Consider the following 17,158-nt stretch of genomic DNA (forward strand, 5'->3'; position numbering starts at 1 on the left):
TGTTTTGTTTTGTTTTGTTTTGTTTTGTTTTGTTTTGTTTTGTTTTGTTTTGTTTTGTTTGGCTAAAACCGATCTCTCAAAAATACTCAGAGTTTCAGAAATGTCTGCCAGGAAGAATGAATGGTGAGCCTAAGCTGCATGTGAGAGGTGGATTATTACCTGTTTCCAGTAACAGAGGAGAGGAGAACAGTGGAATCAAAGAGTGTGCAGCTTCAGGAATATAAGAGAGCCCAGGCCAAGGCTAACCCAGGGTTAAAGATGACAAAGGAGCACGGTGGTCACTGTGGATACTTTATGGACCCTGTTAGGCTGTCCCAGTGACTGACTTAAGTAGTTCAGCTCGTTTGTGTTATCTTGAGTCTCTAAATCCCTTCAAGTGTTCCTCCAAAAATGCTAGTATTTAAAAGTATCAGAACATAAAACAGGAGGCTCCCTGCACCACATAAAGCTGTCCCTCAAAATCCAGACATCCTGTTGTATGCCAAGCTTCGTGCTAGATGCTTTAGGAATATCCCCACTTAGTCCTCATCACAAGCCACAGAGAGAAAAATTATTGTCACTATGTTATGGTCTTGGATGTGCCTCTGACCCCCATTCCATCTCCCCCTCTCTTGCTGTGCTGTAAGGTTAGGGGTGGGTGCTGTTGAAAGAGTTACTGAGGGCAGGTTGTCTCAGTCACAGAGAGCTCACAAAGGGAGCTCACAGAGACGTAGAAAGCTCACATAGAGAGATGCCCTGGGTAGCTACTCAGTGAATATCAGATAAGTGAATAACAACAACAAGAAAAAAGATTAATTCTGGGCTCCATATGGACAATGGGATGTGTTTCAGAAAGGCATCTAGGACTCACTTTTTTTTTTTTATCACAGAATTCCTTCAACTGATATAAGATAAAATCAGGGAACCACCTGATCCTCTCTCCAGGGAATGTCAACGATGAACTCTGGTATTTATTCTGGGTCCCTAAAAAAACATCACAGAGGGCATTCCCTGGATGCACCCTCTGGGATCACTGTAAGATCCTTCTTCTAGTAGGGCACTCCCCCAGATCCTTTAGGGGCTGCCTGAAGGCTGCATACTGGGATCCAGCCTCTGGTTTTCTCTCATATACTTAATAAAAGTTATCCTGCTAGAGACATTTCCCTTGAATCCTCCTCACAGAAAGGCTCATTTCCTGCTAATCGTGTTCACTTAAAGACTTCTAAATGGAAAGACAGAAATAAACATACCCCACTACATTAAAACAGCAATCTTCCATGACCAAGTAGAGTTTTTCCCAGGAATTATATTTTTAAAAAGATATTGAAAAGGGAAGTTAGGGTTCTGGGTTAAGATGGTGATTAAATGCATATATCTAATTTCACTCCCTCCCAAAACCCCACTAAAACTTCAGTAAAGAGATTTTTAAATCAAGAGATAAACCCTCAAGGATGGAGAGAACAGGAAAACTGACAACAGCCACAGAATTTTTGAAGCAGGATGGAAGGCAGCCATGTGGTTACTGACTTATCAGCCCTGAGGAAAAAGACGTCTCAGCTGGCAGTGGGGAAAATGGAGAGCCAATTTGATTTACATTGCAAGGTTCTCAGAAGACACAGGAACTGGCAAGCCAAGGTCCCTCTGGAACTGTGGAAGAGATTCCAAAATAAAGGCCAGGATGAAAAGCAGTTAGATCCCTAGATTTCTTCCCTAACTCCAAGCCAAGGGGCTACAGGTCCCTCGCCCATCCCAGCCAGAGTCTGGAAGATTTTCCCCTGAGGAAGGTAAGATAGAGGGTATCTGGATTGGAGAAGCTCCGAACGCAGTTGTGAACAAAGATACCATACTGAAAATACTGGAAACGGGGATTACGTGACCATGTCACATGGGACGCTGAATGCAGAGGCCCCTAGCCTTCTCTTACTATTGGGCTCCCAAAGAGCTGGGAGTAGGACCTTTGCCCTTTAGGCAGGAAACTGGAAGACTCTACTCTGGGGTATTTCACTAGCCCAAGAAGAAAGACCTAAAGATACTGACATACAGATTTCCCTCAAAACAGCCCAGCTAGATCACCCTACAGTGGCGAATCCAACCTGTGAGTTGACTCAGGGCTTTTGACTAGCCATCTGAGCCTCCACAACCTTAATCATGGCCAAAAGTTACCAGATATCCAGGAAATTTTCTTTTCTTTTTTTTTTAAAGATTTTATTTACTTATTTGTCAGAGAGAGAGAAAGAGAAGGGAGGGGCAGAGGGAGAGGAAGAAACAGACTCCCCGCTGAGCAAGGAGCCTGACGCGGGACTCGATCCCAGGACTGGGATCATGACCTGAGCTAAAGGCAGATGCTTAACTGACTGAGCCACCCAGGTGTCCCCATCCAGGAAATTTTCTAACGCAAAGAGAGACAAAACAAGCATCACGAAAAGTAACTTGCCGGAAACAGGTTATACAGAGAGAGCAGGAAGTGTCAAAAAGCCCGTTGTTAATATTCGAGAGAGAAGACAAGCTAGTGCATCCATGAAACAAGAACAAGATGCTATACAAAGGAACAGCCAGAATATAACAACAGCAAGAATGATGTCTTGACAAATAAAATCATGACAGCAGAAACAAAACATCAGTAGAAAGATGGGAAGATTAAGCTGATTAAGTCCCCCTAGGAAGTAAAGCAAGCATACCAAGAAAATATAGAAGACAAAAGATAAAAACGTTCGAGGACAGCTGCAGGAGTGACACCAAATTAACAGAAGCTCCAGTAAAGGGAAAAAAACAAAAACAAACAAACAAAAAAACAAAGGAAAATGGAAGGGAGGAAATCCTCACTGAACTAATTTGAGGAAATTTTCCAGAACAGAAGGACATGAGTTGCCAGCGCATTAAAGATGTGTCCCCTAAGACCCAGCACTGTGGATGAAAATAAACTCACACCAACGCAAATTAAAGAGGAGTGTCTAGAAACTTCCAAAACAAAGTAACATACAAAAGATTAGATACTAGAAAGGCTTTGGATTTCTCAACAGCAAAGATAAAAGTTCAAAGCAATGCTTTCAAAATGCTGAAGAAGGGGCACCCGGGTGGCTCAGTCATTAAGTGTCTGCCTTCGGCTCAGGTCATGATCCCGGAGTCCTGGGATGGAGCCCGGGATCGAGCCCCGCATCGGGCTCCCTGCTCAGCGGGAAGCCGGCTTCTCCTTCTTCCACTCCCCTTGTTTGTGTTCCCTCTCTCACTGTCTCTCGCTGTCAAATAAATGAATAAAATTAAAATAAATAAATAAATAAGTACAAACAAAATGCTGAAGAAAATTTACTTTCAACCTAGAATTTATATCTGTCCAAGCTATCAGTCAGGTAAAAAGACAAGATATATCCATTTTCAGATGTATACAATTTCAAAACGTTTACCTCCCGTGCACAGTTTCTGGAAAAGCTACTAGAGTGTTCTAGCAAAACCCGAAAGTAAACCAAGAAAGCAGAAAACGTGGGGTGCAGAACACAGGAGATCCTCCACAGGAGAGAGGCAAAGGGGTTCCCTTGGAAGACAGCGAAGGGGGATCCCAGGAGGTCGGCTGTGCACCCCATGTAGAGGGAATGCCAGTTCAGGTTGGAGCCTTGTGACGAGCTCGGGAGACACTCTGACAGCTGTCATCACCACGATCTTTGATGCTGGTGTGCCATCTTTGGAACCTCAGGTCAGAATTGTCTAGGTGAGCCTGCCCCAGTTCTTATGTGTACTTGCCTTGCCTTGGCCGTGCGCAATGAAGCTACTGTTCTCCCCTCCATGCCCCTCCGCCCGCTCAGGAAGTGTTCCACTTTGCCTTGCTCCTGAGAGGAGACAGGAGGGAGCTCAGAAGCAGAGAGCACAGAGCTCCGAGGGCTGGTGGACCCTCCAGCCTCACTGCAGTGAGCTCCGGGTTTCCCAGGACTCCCTTGTGACCTTGCCCACGGACATTTCCAGAAAAGGTTCTTGTAAATTCCCAGGGTAGCCAAAGCCACACCAAGAACAAGGGGCTCTGCTCAGCATCCCTTCTCCAGGAAGCCTCTGCCCAGTACAAGACCATCCTTTCCTTTCCCAGTTAGATGATTCTTGCTCCTCAGCCTCGTTTAGGAATCCACACAAACGTGGTGAAACCATACATAAAAGCTCTGTGGGGCAGCCCATCCCCAGGAGGTCAGAGCATCCTCCCAGCATCCAGAAGGCCAGTGCCTGCGGGTGACTGCCTGCTCTCTGCAAGAGAGATGAAGAAAAATAGAAGGGAACGGGAGGCAGAGCAGTGAGGGGAAGGAGGCCTGGGGAACGGAGCTGGGGACCAGGGAACCCTAGCTTGCCCTGATCCCCATCCTTCTTACCTCCGGCTGCTGGCTCCTAGGGTGGGGGAGCTGGGGCAGGCTGGTAGAGGGTCCCTCCAGTGAGTCCCTGCGTTTCATCTCTTTGTGTCTTTAGCTCTTGGGGATTAGTGTGGGTAGGGCAGGGGTCAGGGAGGTCTGCTGCACACATTATTTTGTAATTAAAAAAAAAAAAAACCCACCAGGGCTTTAATCTTTTGAGACAGAGACAGCTATTCCCAAGTGTCTGCTTGGTGGGTCTCTATCTCCCTGTTTCTGCAGCCCTTAGACTTAACTCAACCTTATTGTTTTCCAGCGTATCAGATTCCTCATTTGTAAAATGGGGATAATAATAGTTCTTCCTTCATAGACTTACTGAGACCACTAAATCAGTTAGTATATATGACATGCTTTGAACACAGAAATACGATAGAAGTGTTTACTCCCATGTTACTATGGTGTTATGGTTCCGGGAGTGATGAATAAAGCCGCTGCAGGGAATGGAGGACATGGAGAAGTTTGGGGGCAGTGGACAGAAGAGATTCATGGGGGCTGGGGTAACAGCAGTGTGGTGGGGACAAGTGGGAGATGAGAGTGGCTGGGGGAGGAGGATTCCTACCAGGGGGCTGGGCTACAAGATCCCCGTTAGCCAGCAGGTAGAGGTAAAGAGGTTGTGGCTGGTTGGAGCTGTGAGGCCATCTGCAAGGTTGATCTGTTTAAGTTTTATAGGGCAGAGTAGGCCCCAGGGAAAAGTGTCCCGGTTCTCACATCCCTGTGAAAAAGCACACGCCCTGCTTAGGAGCCGTGGTCCCCTACTCTGGACCACCCAGGCACAAAATGGGGGGTGGTGGTGAGGGGACAGGTCCCTGGCTGGGGGCTCTGCGGCAAGCCCCTCCTCCCACACAAAGGCGTTGGAGCAGACTCCGCTGGGCTTTGGTTTTGACAGCCTGAAGGCTTCCCACAAGTGCCCCGGAGAACTCAGCTGTTCCCCCAGCAAGGGAGTGGAGACCCCTAACCCTGAGCGGCTTCTGCCCATCACCCTCCCCATCCCTCACAGGCTTGGAGGACAGAGAGGGGCAGCCTAGGGGCCTGCAGGGCTGACGGAAGACAACAGAGCTGCTACACTGGCACCCTGTGAAGCCTGGTCAGGGTGTCAGTGGTGGGGGTACCCCCCTTCTGCCAGAGGAGAAGCCAGCAGCCCCAGCACAGGTCCCGTTCCCCTAGCTCTCCTTGGCGGGCTTCCCTCATCCCTGCCGCGCCACCCAAGGCTGAGGAGGAACCTTAGAGCAATCTTTGCTCCTCATCTCAGCCCTCCTCCCTGTTTCCTGAGACTCGACGCCTTGGTTATGTAAATGGCAGGATCGCTAAATGGCAAAGTTGATGCTGGGGACACTCAAATCTACCTCACCTCCCAGAGGGCCTGGGCTGGGCTGCAGGGAGAGAAGAGAAGGGCTTGGGTCCTTTCTCTTTCCCTCACCCGCCCCTCCTATCCTCTCTGCTGGGCAGTGAGTGGGGAGTTCACTATTGGGGTGCAGGCCGTGGGTACACCGGCTGGTGTTCTGCATGTTTCTGCACTCTGCGCCCTGCTCCCACCATAGGCTTAGCCCCTGATCAGCTGCCTGGAGGAGGGAAACTGGAGGAACTCCTTTGTAAAAACCTTTCCAGGAAGAAGGGCACCCGATGAAGAGGGCAAACCAGAAATTCTATTGCTTCCAGCTATTAGAGCAGATTACTTAAAACACACTTCTTGTTTTACACGGTGAAATTAGCCATTCATCGAACTCTAGCCCCAGTTTTGAAATGCTAACAACGTGTCTGAAGCAGTCTTCCCTGGGAACCAGGAGACCTGTGTTCTAGTCCTGTGTTGGGCAGAGCTGTGAAGAATGTTCCACTCCCTTCTCTCAGGGCTGGGCCACCGCTGATAGGAGGGTGAAGTCATGTCTGCAAGGGCAATGACAGAAAAAGCTTGGAGGACGGGGCCACTGGGAGATTGAGGGCAGGCAGGCAGGGGCTTGGAAGGTGATAAGGGAACCCAGAGGGAAGGAAAGCCTGCTTCATCCTGGCCTCCTGGGGAAGACTGTGCTCCTCCCTGAAGGACCAGACGCTGCCAAGAGCAGGAAAGGGTCCTCACAGTCTGTGTGTGTGTGTAGGGGCCCCGGGGGGGGGGGCGGTGGTCGGTAACATGGGAGGGAGACAATGATGTATTATAAGAACTCAAGAATAGGGAATCATTGAATGGATGCAGAGGAGAAGAGGGTGAAAGGTGGATCCTTAGAACCATACTGTTCTAAGGCTCCACCAAGCCCCTCATCCAGTACCTCCTCACAGCTTCCCCTGGACCCGGCCCCTGGTGCTGAGTGAGCCCTGGCATCAGGCTGGTTCAGAGAAGGAAGCCCAGGAAAGGGAGTTGGGAGCAGACCCTCAAGCAGGCTTTCTTGATCCTTGGAGATTGAGCCCTTTCTGAGAATCTGGTGGAAATTCTGCTCCCTCTGCCCAGAAGAATGGACAGACACACAACCTTGCACGCACAGGAGCAGGGTCATAGATCCTCCAGAGCCCATCCCCGAACCCCAGTCCACAAATCTGATCTCTCCCTCTATCTCAACATTGCCCAGGTACCCTTTCCTCTGTGTCCCACACCAGGACCCCTGAGGGCTAAAACACAACCCCTGCCTCGGGGAGCTTGCAGGCCAGATCAGGATGCTCATCTGCAGTCTGAAGAGGCAACCTTGGGATGGAGGCAAGCCCGCGGGCTCTGGAGCTGGCTGGGCTCTTCATCTGTACAGTGGGGTTCCTTGCCCACCTCAGAGGAATGTGTGAGATAATACTGATGGTGTGTAGCATGGAGTAGAGTGAGGCTCATGGTAAATGTGCTGTAAATACCCCCTCAGTTATGGAGGCAATGAGCATCCTAGCTGGGTCCTGGAAAGTTGAATAATGGCCCTCCAAACATGTCCACACCCTAATCTCCAGAATCTGTGAATATGTTACCTTACACGGCAAAGGGGACTTTGCAGGTATGACTATGTCAAGGGTTTGAGGTGGGAAGATGATCCCCGTGGGCCCAATGTCATCATAAGAGTCCTCATAAGAAGGATACAGGAGGGTCGGAGTCAGAGCAGACGTGAAAATGGAAGCAGAGGTCAGAAAGACAAGGGGATTGGAAGACACTGAACTGCTGGCTTTGAAGATGGAGGAGGTTGCCACCAGCCAAAGAATTCAGGCGGCCTCTAGAAGCTGGACAAGACAAAGGATTGTCCTCTCCAGCCTCCAGAAGGAGCACAGACTGGAGGATCTATTTTGGATTTCCAGCCTCCAGAAATGTAAGTTAATAAATGTGTGTTGTTTTAAGCGGCTAAGTTTGCGGTGATTTGTTATAGCAGCATCAGTAAACTCATACACGACGCCTTGCCAGGAGAGGCCGGAGCCCACAGGGGCAAAGCTTTGATGCAGGAGGGAGTTTGGAGGGGAGTTTTTGCAGCTGGGCAGGGCAAGGAGTGGGCCTGTGATGAGAGAGGAGGGCGGGGCATGGAGTGCTCAGCCCGTGACCTCACCCTTGGCCAGCCACAGCTGCCCTGGCATCCGGACGCCTGTCAGCCCGGGCTTACATGCCTCACTGGGCCAGAAAGGGATCCCTGTGTAGCCAAGCCCCAGGCAAGGGTGGGGGTGTGGCAAAGAAGGCTGGTGCCAGGGGAGGGAGCCCAATCAGCCCTGGGGCTGTAGAGGCCACACGAGTGGAGGGAGGAGGCCAGCAGGGGCTGGAGAGGTGCTCTGTCACCCAGGGCCCCACGAGCTCAGTCCTGTTCTACTTCTCTCCTGAGGGGGCAGGAGCATTCCTTTCCTCTCTTCTTTTTCCTTCTTCGCCCCTGGGCTCTCCTGGGCTCCCCTGGCAGAGAGGGAGGGGTAGGGAGTTTGGGGTTAGAGAGCAAATGGTTGGGTCACAATTGGCTCAGTGGTGGAGTAGCTGGGCAGCCTTGGGCAAATCACTTTGCCTCTCTGAGCCTGCTTTCTCCTCCAGAAATGAGGATGATAATAAGCTTCTAGTACATGGGGCCGTATTAAATGACCTAATGCATGAAACACAGTGCCCAGCATAGCGTCAACCCTATCTTTGCATCCTCTACTTGCTGTACTCAGCGGTGTGCGTTAGGTGATGAATATGTGTTCTACGATTTCATTCATTCTATTCAACTGGTATTTCAGAGCAACGCTGTGTTCCATGATGAAGACATTACAAAGGAAAACAGACCACGTACATATAAACAGAGAGTATGTCTGTGATGTGTTATGGAAAACAACAAAACAGGAAAAGGAAGTGCTAGGGATGGAGGTAGGGGAGTGGTCTGCTGTTTTGTGCCCAGGGCCAAGGAAGGTCTGTCTAACCAGATGCTGCAGCAGCCGACACCTGAAGGCAGTGAAGGAGTGAGTCGCATGGGTATCTGGGGGATGCAGAGGGAACAGGCCTGGTGGGAGAATTTGAGGACAGCAAGGAGGCCGGCGTGGCTAGAACAGAACTGGCAAGGGGAAACAGATAGAAAACAAGGTCTGTCATAGGCGGGCTAGATGGTGAAGGGCCTTGCAGGCCACAGTAAAGACTGGCTTTTACTTTTACCCTGGGGAGGCCACTGGAGGGCTGTGAGCAGAGGCATGAAAAGAGCCACCCTGGCTGTGATGTTGAGAAGACTCTGTAGGGAGGCAACACTGGGGGCTAGGATAGCCCGAGCTCCTTGCAGGAATCGATGCAAAAGATGACGGTAGCCCGGACCGCCTTTGCTGGGCGAGAGACTGGAAGAAGTGTCTAGACTGAGGACGTATTATGGAAGCTTGCCCACAGGATTTGCTGATGGATTTAACACGAATGTGAGAGAAAGAGGAGTGCAGGGTGGCTCCATGATTTTTTGTTTTTGTTTTTATCTCAGCAACCAGAAGAACGGAATTGCAATTTTTTGAGATGGGGTAGATTTCAGGAGGACCAGGTCTGGGACGATGGTGGGGACGTGTGATGGTTAATTTTATGTGCCAACTTGACTGGGCCACGGGGTGCCCAGAGAGTTAGTCAAACATTATTCTGGGTGTGTCTGTGAGGGTGGTTTCTGGGTGAGATTAACATTTGAATCTGTAGACTGAGTAAAGCAGATTTCCCTCCCTGGTGTGAGTGGGCCTCATCCAATCTATTGAAGGTCTGAATAGAACAGAAAGGCTGAGTAAGAGAGAATTTGCTCTCTCTGCCTGTCTTCGAGCTGGAACATTGGTCTTCTCCCACTTTTGGACGTAGACTCCAACTGGATTGTTCTCCTGGTTTTCAGGTATCAGTACACATTTATGGTTATGTTCAGGGTAAGAGCCTATTTAATATCCTGATGGACATGTGGGGCAAGCAGGTGAATGAGATCACAAGGAGTGAGAGTAGATCAGATCTTTGAACTGAATCAGAATCCTCCAAATCTATCCCTTGACCCAGTTGCAGCCGGCCTTCTCCACACAACTGCTGAAATGGAATCCATTCCTACACGGTCCTGGGCTCCAGCTCCGTCCTTCTCGGACCACTCACCTGGCCTTGGTTTCCCTAGAAAGTTCACACCAGCTCCAGAATTCCGAAATCCCCTCCTCTCCACCTCTGTGCAGGTCAGGGGAACCCTGAGCAGAGGGGTGCCCCACGCAGGCCAGGCAAAGGTAGGCGTGCTGCAGAGGGCAGGTTCATCTTCGGCTAGTGCTCCCGGTCCCCCAGTGGGCCTCAGCCCCAACCCCCTCCCGCCAGCTTCCCTTAGGGACTTGGACACCATGCCCACCAGGAGGTAGGGTGGAATGGAAGGGAGGAGGTCTGGGCAGGCCGTGCTTGCTAACTGAGCTCACCTCTTACCATCTGGTGACTTGGGAAGTCACTGTCTCTCCGGGCCTCGTTTTCCCCGTCCATAATAAAGGAGTATGTACTACAGCCTCATGGGATGGCTGAGGATAAGATGCACCTACCACAGTGACGTAATAAATGGCCGCGGAAAGCAGGTCTTTTAGATTCCTCTCCCCACCCCCAGCCAGCCTCTCTCCTTTCTGAGAGATTACTTCACTCCGTGCTCCCCCTGTCCTTCAGAAACCAAATTTTACTGTGGACATGGGCAATCAGGGAATGGTTGCCAAAGGCAGGGCTTTCAGAAAGGCTGCCTGTTGCCTAGGTAACTGCCCCACTCCAGGGTCCCCGGGGTCTCACAGGTCGCTGGGTCCTGGCGCCACCTGCTGGATGCAGTGCCACACTGCTCCTAAAGCACCCAGACCCGGGATTCCTGCTTCCCCAAGCAGGGAATGCGCTCGGCCCCTGCTCTTATCCCCCCACCATCTCCACCATAAAAAGTCCTTTCCTCCCTTGTGTCCCTAGATATCTCCAGAGACAAGAGCCATGGAAAGGAGGCACCGTGGACCATGGGAGGGGTAGAAGCAACATCCTTCCCCACGTAGAAGGACTGAGGGCAGACAAGCAGGGTTCCTGGTGGTGTCAGGTCCAAACGAAGTTCCTCCCCTTAATTTCCTGAAGCTCAGAACACGTTTCGTTCCCCACTAGCCCGTTCCACAGGGAAGGAGCAGTAGGGAGGAAGAAATGAGAGTTGGGGGTGGGAGAGCGACGCGCTGGGTCATGATAAGAACCTCAACCACAGCCACCTAAGGCGCCCTTCTTCCTTCCCAGCCACTCCACCCCTGGTGAGCCTAGTCCTGACCTCCCTTCTCTTGGCTTTTCCTGAGAACCTTCCCACCCACCTTGACAGCTTGTCACAGGAACGTCTGATTGCTTCAGATCATCCTGCTTCAGACCAACCCCACAGGGCAGAAGAGGGAGAAGCAGAAAACCACTGTGAGAAACCAGCTCTCCCGAGTTGGTCTGCTACCTGAGGCAGCCCCTACCTGCCCTTGGCCACTCTGAGATGACCCTGCCCTGAAAAGTGAAGGGTCAAGTGGACCTGATGTGCAGGGTCAAAAGACAGGAAGCTGTTGAGATGCCTGGAGTGGAGGTGGGGGTGGGGTGCTCTTGTTTCCCTAATGAGGGTCACAAGTAGAGAAAGTAAGGCACCCAGAGAGGGAAAGGCTGGTCTCTACCTGTCCCAGGCTAATACTGCGCCCTCTCACCCACCTGCCTCCTCCCCGACTAGCTGGGCTGCGGAGTGCGGCTCACTTGGGAGCCAGACCCTGAGCTCTCGGCCCAGAGACTGCTGTTGCCAGTGGCCTTCAGGGCGGATGGAGCGGGAGGTTGGGACCAAGGTCTCTTGGGTGCCTGACCCTGCCTATCTCCTCCCTGGAACTGAGCTGGAAGGAAGGTAAAGGAGGCTGTGAAGGTGACTCCCACGCCCTGCAGGTGAGGGGCCCTGTCCTGGGGACAACAGGTATGGGGAGCAGGGTTTTGGAGCTGGGGCCTGGTAGGTGCTGCCGGAGGCTGCGTGCTCTGACCCTGGCCCTACCTCTCAGCAGATGCCCTGCTCAGCTGGAGGTGGAGGGCTGCTGGGGGTGCGCTGAGGTGAACAGAATTGCCCCCCAACCCCCTAATGAGGAGGGGCCCGTGTATAAAGTGGGCGGGGAGGCATGGACCCAGAGAGGTCGGGGTCAGAGTCTGGCTCTTACAAGCCAGGAGGAATCCTGAAGGAAGAGCGCAGTGTGAGGGTGGAGGGGGAAGCTACCTCTCTCCCCTCTCCCCATGGCTGGCCCCTCTTCCTCTCTAGACCCCGCTCCCGGATGAGGAGATGGGCTGGAGGGGGAATTAAGGGTAGCGGAGTTGTACACAGCTGGGGTGCTGACCCCTCTCCAGGCTGGCTGCCCACCCACTTCCTGATTGGCACTAGAAGCACAGAAGCTGAAAGAGCCTTCAGAGGGCTAGTCCGGCCCCTCCCGAGCTACCGGGTCAAGCCTTCTGAGAGCCCCTGCTATCTGCCTGCAGATGTCGGCGGCGGGGGAGGGCACCAGAGTTGGGGGTCACCCACCACTGCTCCATCTGTGGGCCAGCCACGGCCCCGCTGCTACCCCCTAGCTCTCCAGCTCCTTCCCCTGTACGGCAAGCCATACCTCCGGGGTCCCCTGGGCCCCCACAGCTTCTGCCCCTGCCCCGGCTAGCACAAGTACCTGCAGGTCCACCTCGCCCGTGGCTTCGTGGCTTCGAGGTGCTGGCCGTGGGGAGTGTGCCGAGCCACTTCCCGTGCCCGCACCGGAGCCCGGGGCCAGCCGCCTGGGTGCCGATGTCGCTGTGGGGGGACTGCGACGGCGGCAGCTCCCGCTGGTGGCGCCTGCCCTCTCCCTGCGTGACGCCTAAGACCCGGCGCAGATGCTGCCCGGACCTGGGATGGTGCCTGCGAGGCCACGTCTTCCGCAGCCTGGTGGCGGGAGGTGAGGGTGCCAGGGTGAGGGCGAGGGGGCGCCTGGGCCACACGAACCAGGCTGGACTGCGGGTGGACACATTCTGCTGACTATGGGGTCTGTGATCTGCCTCTGTCCCAAATGTGGCTCTGGACTACCTCTGAGTGTCCATCTGATGTGGCCTTCCTCCCTAGAGCAACTGTCCCTTTGTCCCACCTGGGCCTCCCCTACTGGGGCTGAATTATACAACCTAGAGTGAGTGTATCGTCTGGGCCAGCCTGGCACGCGTTCATCTCCAGCCTCCGTTCCTTTGCAGAAGGGGAGGGCGAATAGGACACGCTAAAACTAACTCACCGAGCGCCCATAACCTTCCATACATTCTCTCATGTAATCCCCACAATGAGGCCATGAGGTAGGTGCTGCATCATCTGAAACTCTTAAGGCACATGCTTTGGCGACTCTCAGAAATCATGGCACTTCACTCACAGATTTCCTCTTAAACAGTGATTCTCAAGCTTGGGTATGTGTCAGAATCCCCTGAGGCTGAGTGGTAACTCAGAGGCCCAGACCCTAACCTACTTCAGTGAGCCTGGGCTTCTGGGTTTGTTTTTAGCTGTCCAGGGGGTCTGGATGCGCACCAAAATTTTTTTTTTTAATTTTTTTTTAACGATTTTTTTTTTTTTAAAGATTTTATTTATTTATTTTAGAGACAGAGCACAAGAGGGGGGAGTGGGAGAGGGAGAAGCAGACTCCCTGCCGAGCAGGGAGCCCGATGCGGGACTCGATCCCGGGACTCCAGGATCATGACCTGAGCCGAAGGCAGTCGCCCAACCAACTGAGCCACCCAGGCGCCCTTTTTTTAAAGATTTTATTTATTTATTTGAGACAGAGAGAATGAGAGAGAGAGAGCACATGAGAGGGGGGAGGGTCAGAGGGAGAAGCAGACCCCCCGCCGAGCGGGGAGCCCGATGCGGGACTCGATCCAGGGACTCCAGGATCATGACCTGAGCCGAAAGCAGTCGCTTAACCAACTGAGCCACCCAGGCGCCCATGCGCACCAAAATTTAAGGGCCATTGTGCTTGAATTTCCTCTAGAAGCGCCAAAGTCAGGCTAACATACCTCAAGTAATGGGAAGGTCATTTTTACAAGGTAACCCATTCTCCTGGTCAGCTCTAATTGACCGGTTGGGTCTAGCTCAAAAGGAAAATTCTCCCTTTGAACCACGCACACCCTTGATGCCGACTGACTCTGTAGTTCTCTAAAAACCCTTAGATCTTTTCCATCTCTCAATTGCTAGTCAAGCCGATTCTTGCACGGTTTTGGTAAACCAACGTGCAGGACAAAGTATGAAACATGACCTCATTTTGGTCCATCCTCTCTCAGCATTTACCATCCCTTGGTATCCGTGTATCCTTCTCCCACTTAGCTGGGGTCACCTTGGGCTCTTAGGTGCTCACTGAGACCACAGACTGCAGGATGCAAGGCCTCCGGGGGCTCTCAATGACCCAGGCACTTGGCCGCACCCTGGAGCAGTCACTGAACCAGCTCTGAACCTGCCCAACAGTCCTGCCCTCCAGCTCTTCCCTTCTCACCCCTGAAGGTGCCACCGTGAAAGGCTGGCCGCAGACCAAGGGGCTCTTTCCAGAAGGGTCTGGGAGCGGGCAGGTACCAGCAGGCTCGCCCAGAGTAGCCTGAGGCAGCCCCTCCCTGACAGCCAGGGGAATGTTTCCAGCTATTCATGACCCACGAAGTAGGTCTGCGTGCCCACTGCCCAACTGCAACAGAGGCAGAGGAAGGCAAGGTAAATGCCCCAGGAACCCCCCTCAGGCTATTCAGCAGCCCAAGTTTCAGTGCGTCCCCACCAGGAGGGGTTTGAGGCTGGGACACGGGGCCTGAGCTGCAGATGCACCGTGGGAGCTGAGCCCCCCCCTCCCTGGTACCCACCCACGGGTGTCCGCTGATGCGGCTGCAGGTCAGGGCCACAGCCATGCTCTACTCCCGCCTGCGTCCAGGCTGCACCGTTTGGTGTCACGAGGCTGCAGTGGGGACTTGCGGGCAGCTACCGGTGAGGCTCCCGACGCTCGTCTTCTACAGCCTCGGTGGCCCCTCTGCCACACCGTCCGCCTGCGTGGGCTGCTGGGCATGGGCAGCGGGAGCATTGCCGGGGAAGGCACAGGCCTGGGAGACCTCCCCCCGCCATGTGGCCCACTTGCGCCAGTACCCCCCTAGAGTCCTACAATGCCCTCCTCACCTTCCTGGGGAGGCTGGGCCTGGTGCCCCCCACTCCAGCCCAGCTCTGATAGGGGCTCGGGGCTCCAGCTCACCACCAGGATAGGGGCCAACTGCCCAGTGGACACGGGGCAGAGACAGGACAGCAGAGGTATTGAGACCTCTTGATTTATTCAGATTATTTAATATACAATGACGCAACTGTGACCCCAAAGTGTGCAAAGTTAAAGCCTTCGACTGCAGCTGAGAGGAGAGGGCAGGAATGGTACACCTGGGGATGATGGTGAGTCAGGAATGATGGGTAGCCTCCTCCCCAGGGCCAGGGACGGGGGGAGTGGCCTGAGGAGCCGGGCCTGGGTAGCCTAGGGCCAGGGGAAGGGGGCAGAGACCTCCCTCTGGCCTAGGGCAGGAGCCCAGAAGTGCCACATGGCTGAGGGGGCAGCAGCCCAGGAAGGGGCCAGAGGCTGGGCCAGGAGAGCACCATTTCGGGGGTGGGGGTTGGGGAAGGAGGTGCCCTACGGAAGCCAGGAGGGGCCACCTGCCCCAGGGGTGGGCGCCAGGCCGGAGCAGGCTGCAGTGAGAGAGACCTGAGGCAGGCACAGGGCCTGAGAGCCCAGGCTGGCTAGGCTCAGAGGGACTGAAGGAGGGGGAGCCCGGGAGGACCCCCAGGGCAGCCGAGCCCCAGGAGCAGTCCTGACTCTGCAGGGGATGACCAGGGGTTGCCGCAGACCCTCGGGGGCTCCCCTCCTCTCTCCCTGGAAAGGAGCTGGGGAATCCGTAGTGCAAATCTATGGACCACTCAGTTATGGAGGGAGGCGGTGCTCAAAGGGGCACCCTGGGGCGCACCCCCTCCACTGCCCCGGCTTCCACCACCATCCTCAGTACAGCCGCTTCTCGTAACTGTGGGGACAAGGCAAAGGGAAGCCGAGAGTGGGTGTCTGGACCCTGCTCCTTTCCCAGATCCCCTTGCCATTAGGCCTTGGGCTGCCAGGGCACCCCCACATGGGGGGCAGGGGGGAGGGAAAGAGCAGGCCCTGTGCTTCTGTGTTCCCCAGGCCAAGGCTCCCGAAGGAACCACGCCAGGTCCAGAGACAGCCATGCTCCTTCTGGCCACAGCCGCAGCTGAGCAGACTGTCCTCAGTGCTGGGGATGGAGACACAGCTAAAGAAGACAGTCCATCCTCCTAGCGCAAGCTCAGACCGAGCTGCACCTCTGCCGCCCCTGTCTCCACCCCACCCCTGCACACACAGTGGCCTAGGCCCCTTGTGGTCGTTGGGTCCAGTCCAAGACAGGGAAACCTCAGGCCTGTGGTCAGGGACATCTGTCCGCACCCCAGCAGGGGCTGTTTCCACTGGAGGAGGGGCCACGGTTGGCTGCCCCCAGAGCTCGGTGCCGGTCCTAGGGTCCGTGTCCCCTGATCACACCCGAGTGCCACCCCCGACCCGAGGGCCCCCGCCCCCAGCCCACGTCCCACCCAGACTGCCCCTGCTCTACTCTACACTTGGCCCGGGCAGCGCGGTTACTTACACGGCAGAAAGGTATAGCTACGGGAGGATGGGGCAGAAAGAGACACAGGTTAGACGCCCGCCGATGCCTGGGGGGACAGGCCCTCTCGACCAGGGCGGGGACGCATGCCTCTGCAACGACCGCTGCCAACTAGCACTGCCCCCGCCCGCGGCCGCCCCAGCGCCGGCCCTGGCGTCTGTCTCTCTGCCCTTCTCCCCGCCAGGGGGCTCGTGCCCCCAGCCTCCGCCTGCCTGCCTGGTGCTGCCACCAGCACGAGCCCAGCGCCACCAGCCCCTGCCACCAGCCACCAAGCTTCTGAGCAAGCAAGGGACTGGGAGCCCAGGAGGGGCCAGCGGCCACACCTCCCATGCCCTGCTCGGGGAGATGCCCGAGGGGAGGGGAGGGGCCTGCCTGCGCGGGGGTGGGGGTGGGGGGGCTAAAGGACAGGGGTCAAGGGTGCACTAGGCCCTGTAGGGGTCATCCTGCAGCAGCATCCATCCCTGGGGCAGACGGTCCACGGGTTCCCTGAAACCTCAGCTTGGCCTCTGAACCACGGCCCCACCTGCCCGACCCAGTGCCAGCCAGCGGGGGCGAGGAGGCCACCACACTTACGAGTGCAGGCCATGGACGCCACCCTCGATCTGAGCCGACATGGTCCGCTTCTCAAACTTGAGCTCTCCTGAGTACATCATGGACCTGCAGGCAGGTAGGTGGAGCGCATCAGGGACACCGAGGACAGAGCAAGAAAGAGAGGAAGCAGGGAGGAGCCAGGAGCCTCCCGGGTCCCGTCCCC

At 54.6% G+C, this 17,158-nt stretch overlaps 1 protein-coding gene across 4 annotated transcripts in view; it reads right to left on the reverse strand.

Moving 5' to 3' along the window:
* Positions 1 to 14,957: 14,957 nt before the first annotated feature.
* The window catches only part of IMPDH1 (inosine monophosphate dehydrogenase 1), a 12,344-nt gene continuing 10,143 nt past the window's right edge, over positions 14,958 to 17,158 (reverse strand). For 3 of the 4 annotated variants that reach the window (XM_044919928.1, XM_044919927.1, XM_044919926.1), the window contains 2 exons: positions 16,978 to 17,067; positions 14,958 to 15,759 (listed from right to left, as the gene is read on the reverse strand). In XM_044919928.1, coding sequence (XP_044775863.1) covers positions 15,738 to 15,759; positions 16,978 to 17,067 — 112 coding nt within the window. In that variant the 3' untranslated portion in view covers positions 14,958 to 15,737. The remainder of the gene's footprint in view (positions 15,760 to 16,977; positions 17,068 to 17,158) is intronic. The other variant, XM_044919925.1, reaches the window with a different exon arrangement.

Source organism: Neomonachus schauinslandi, chromosome 12 (genome assembly GCF_002201575.2).
Source record: "Neomonachus schauinslandi chromosome 12, ASM220157v2, whole genome shotgun sequence".
Taxonomy (NCBI): Eukaryota; Metazoa; Chordata; class Mammalia; order Carnivora; family Phocidae; genus Neomonachus; species Neomonachus schauinslandi.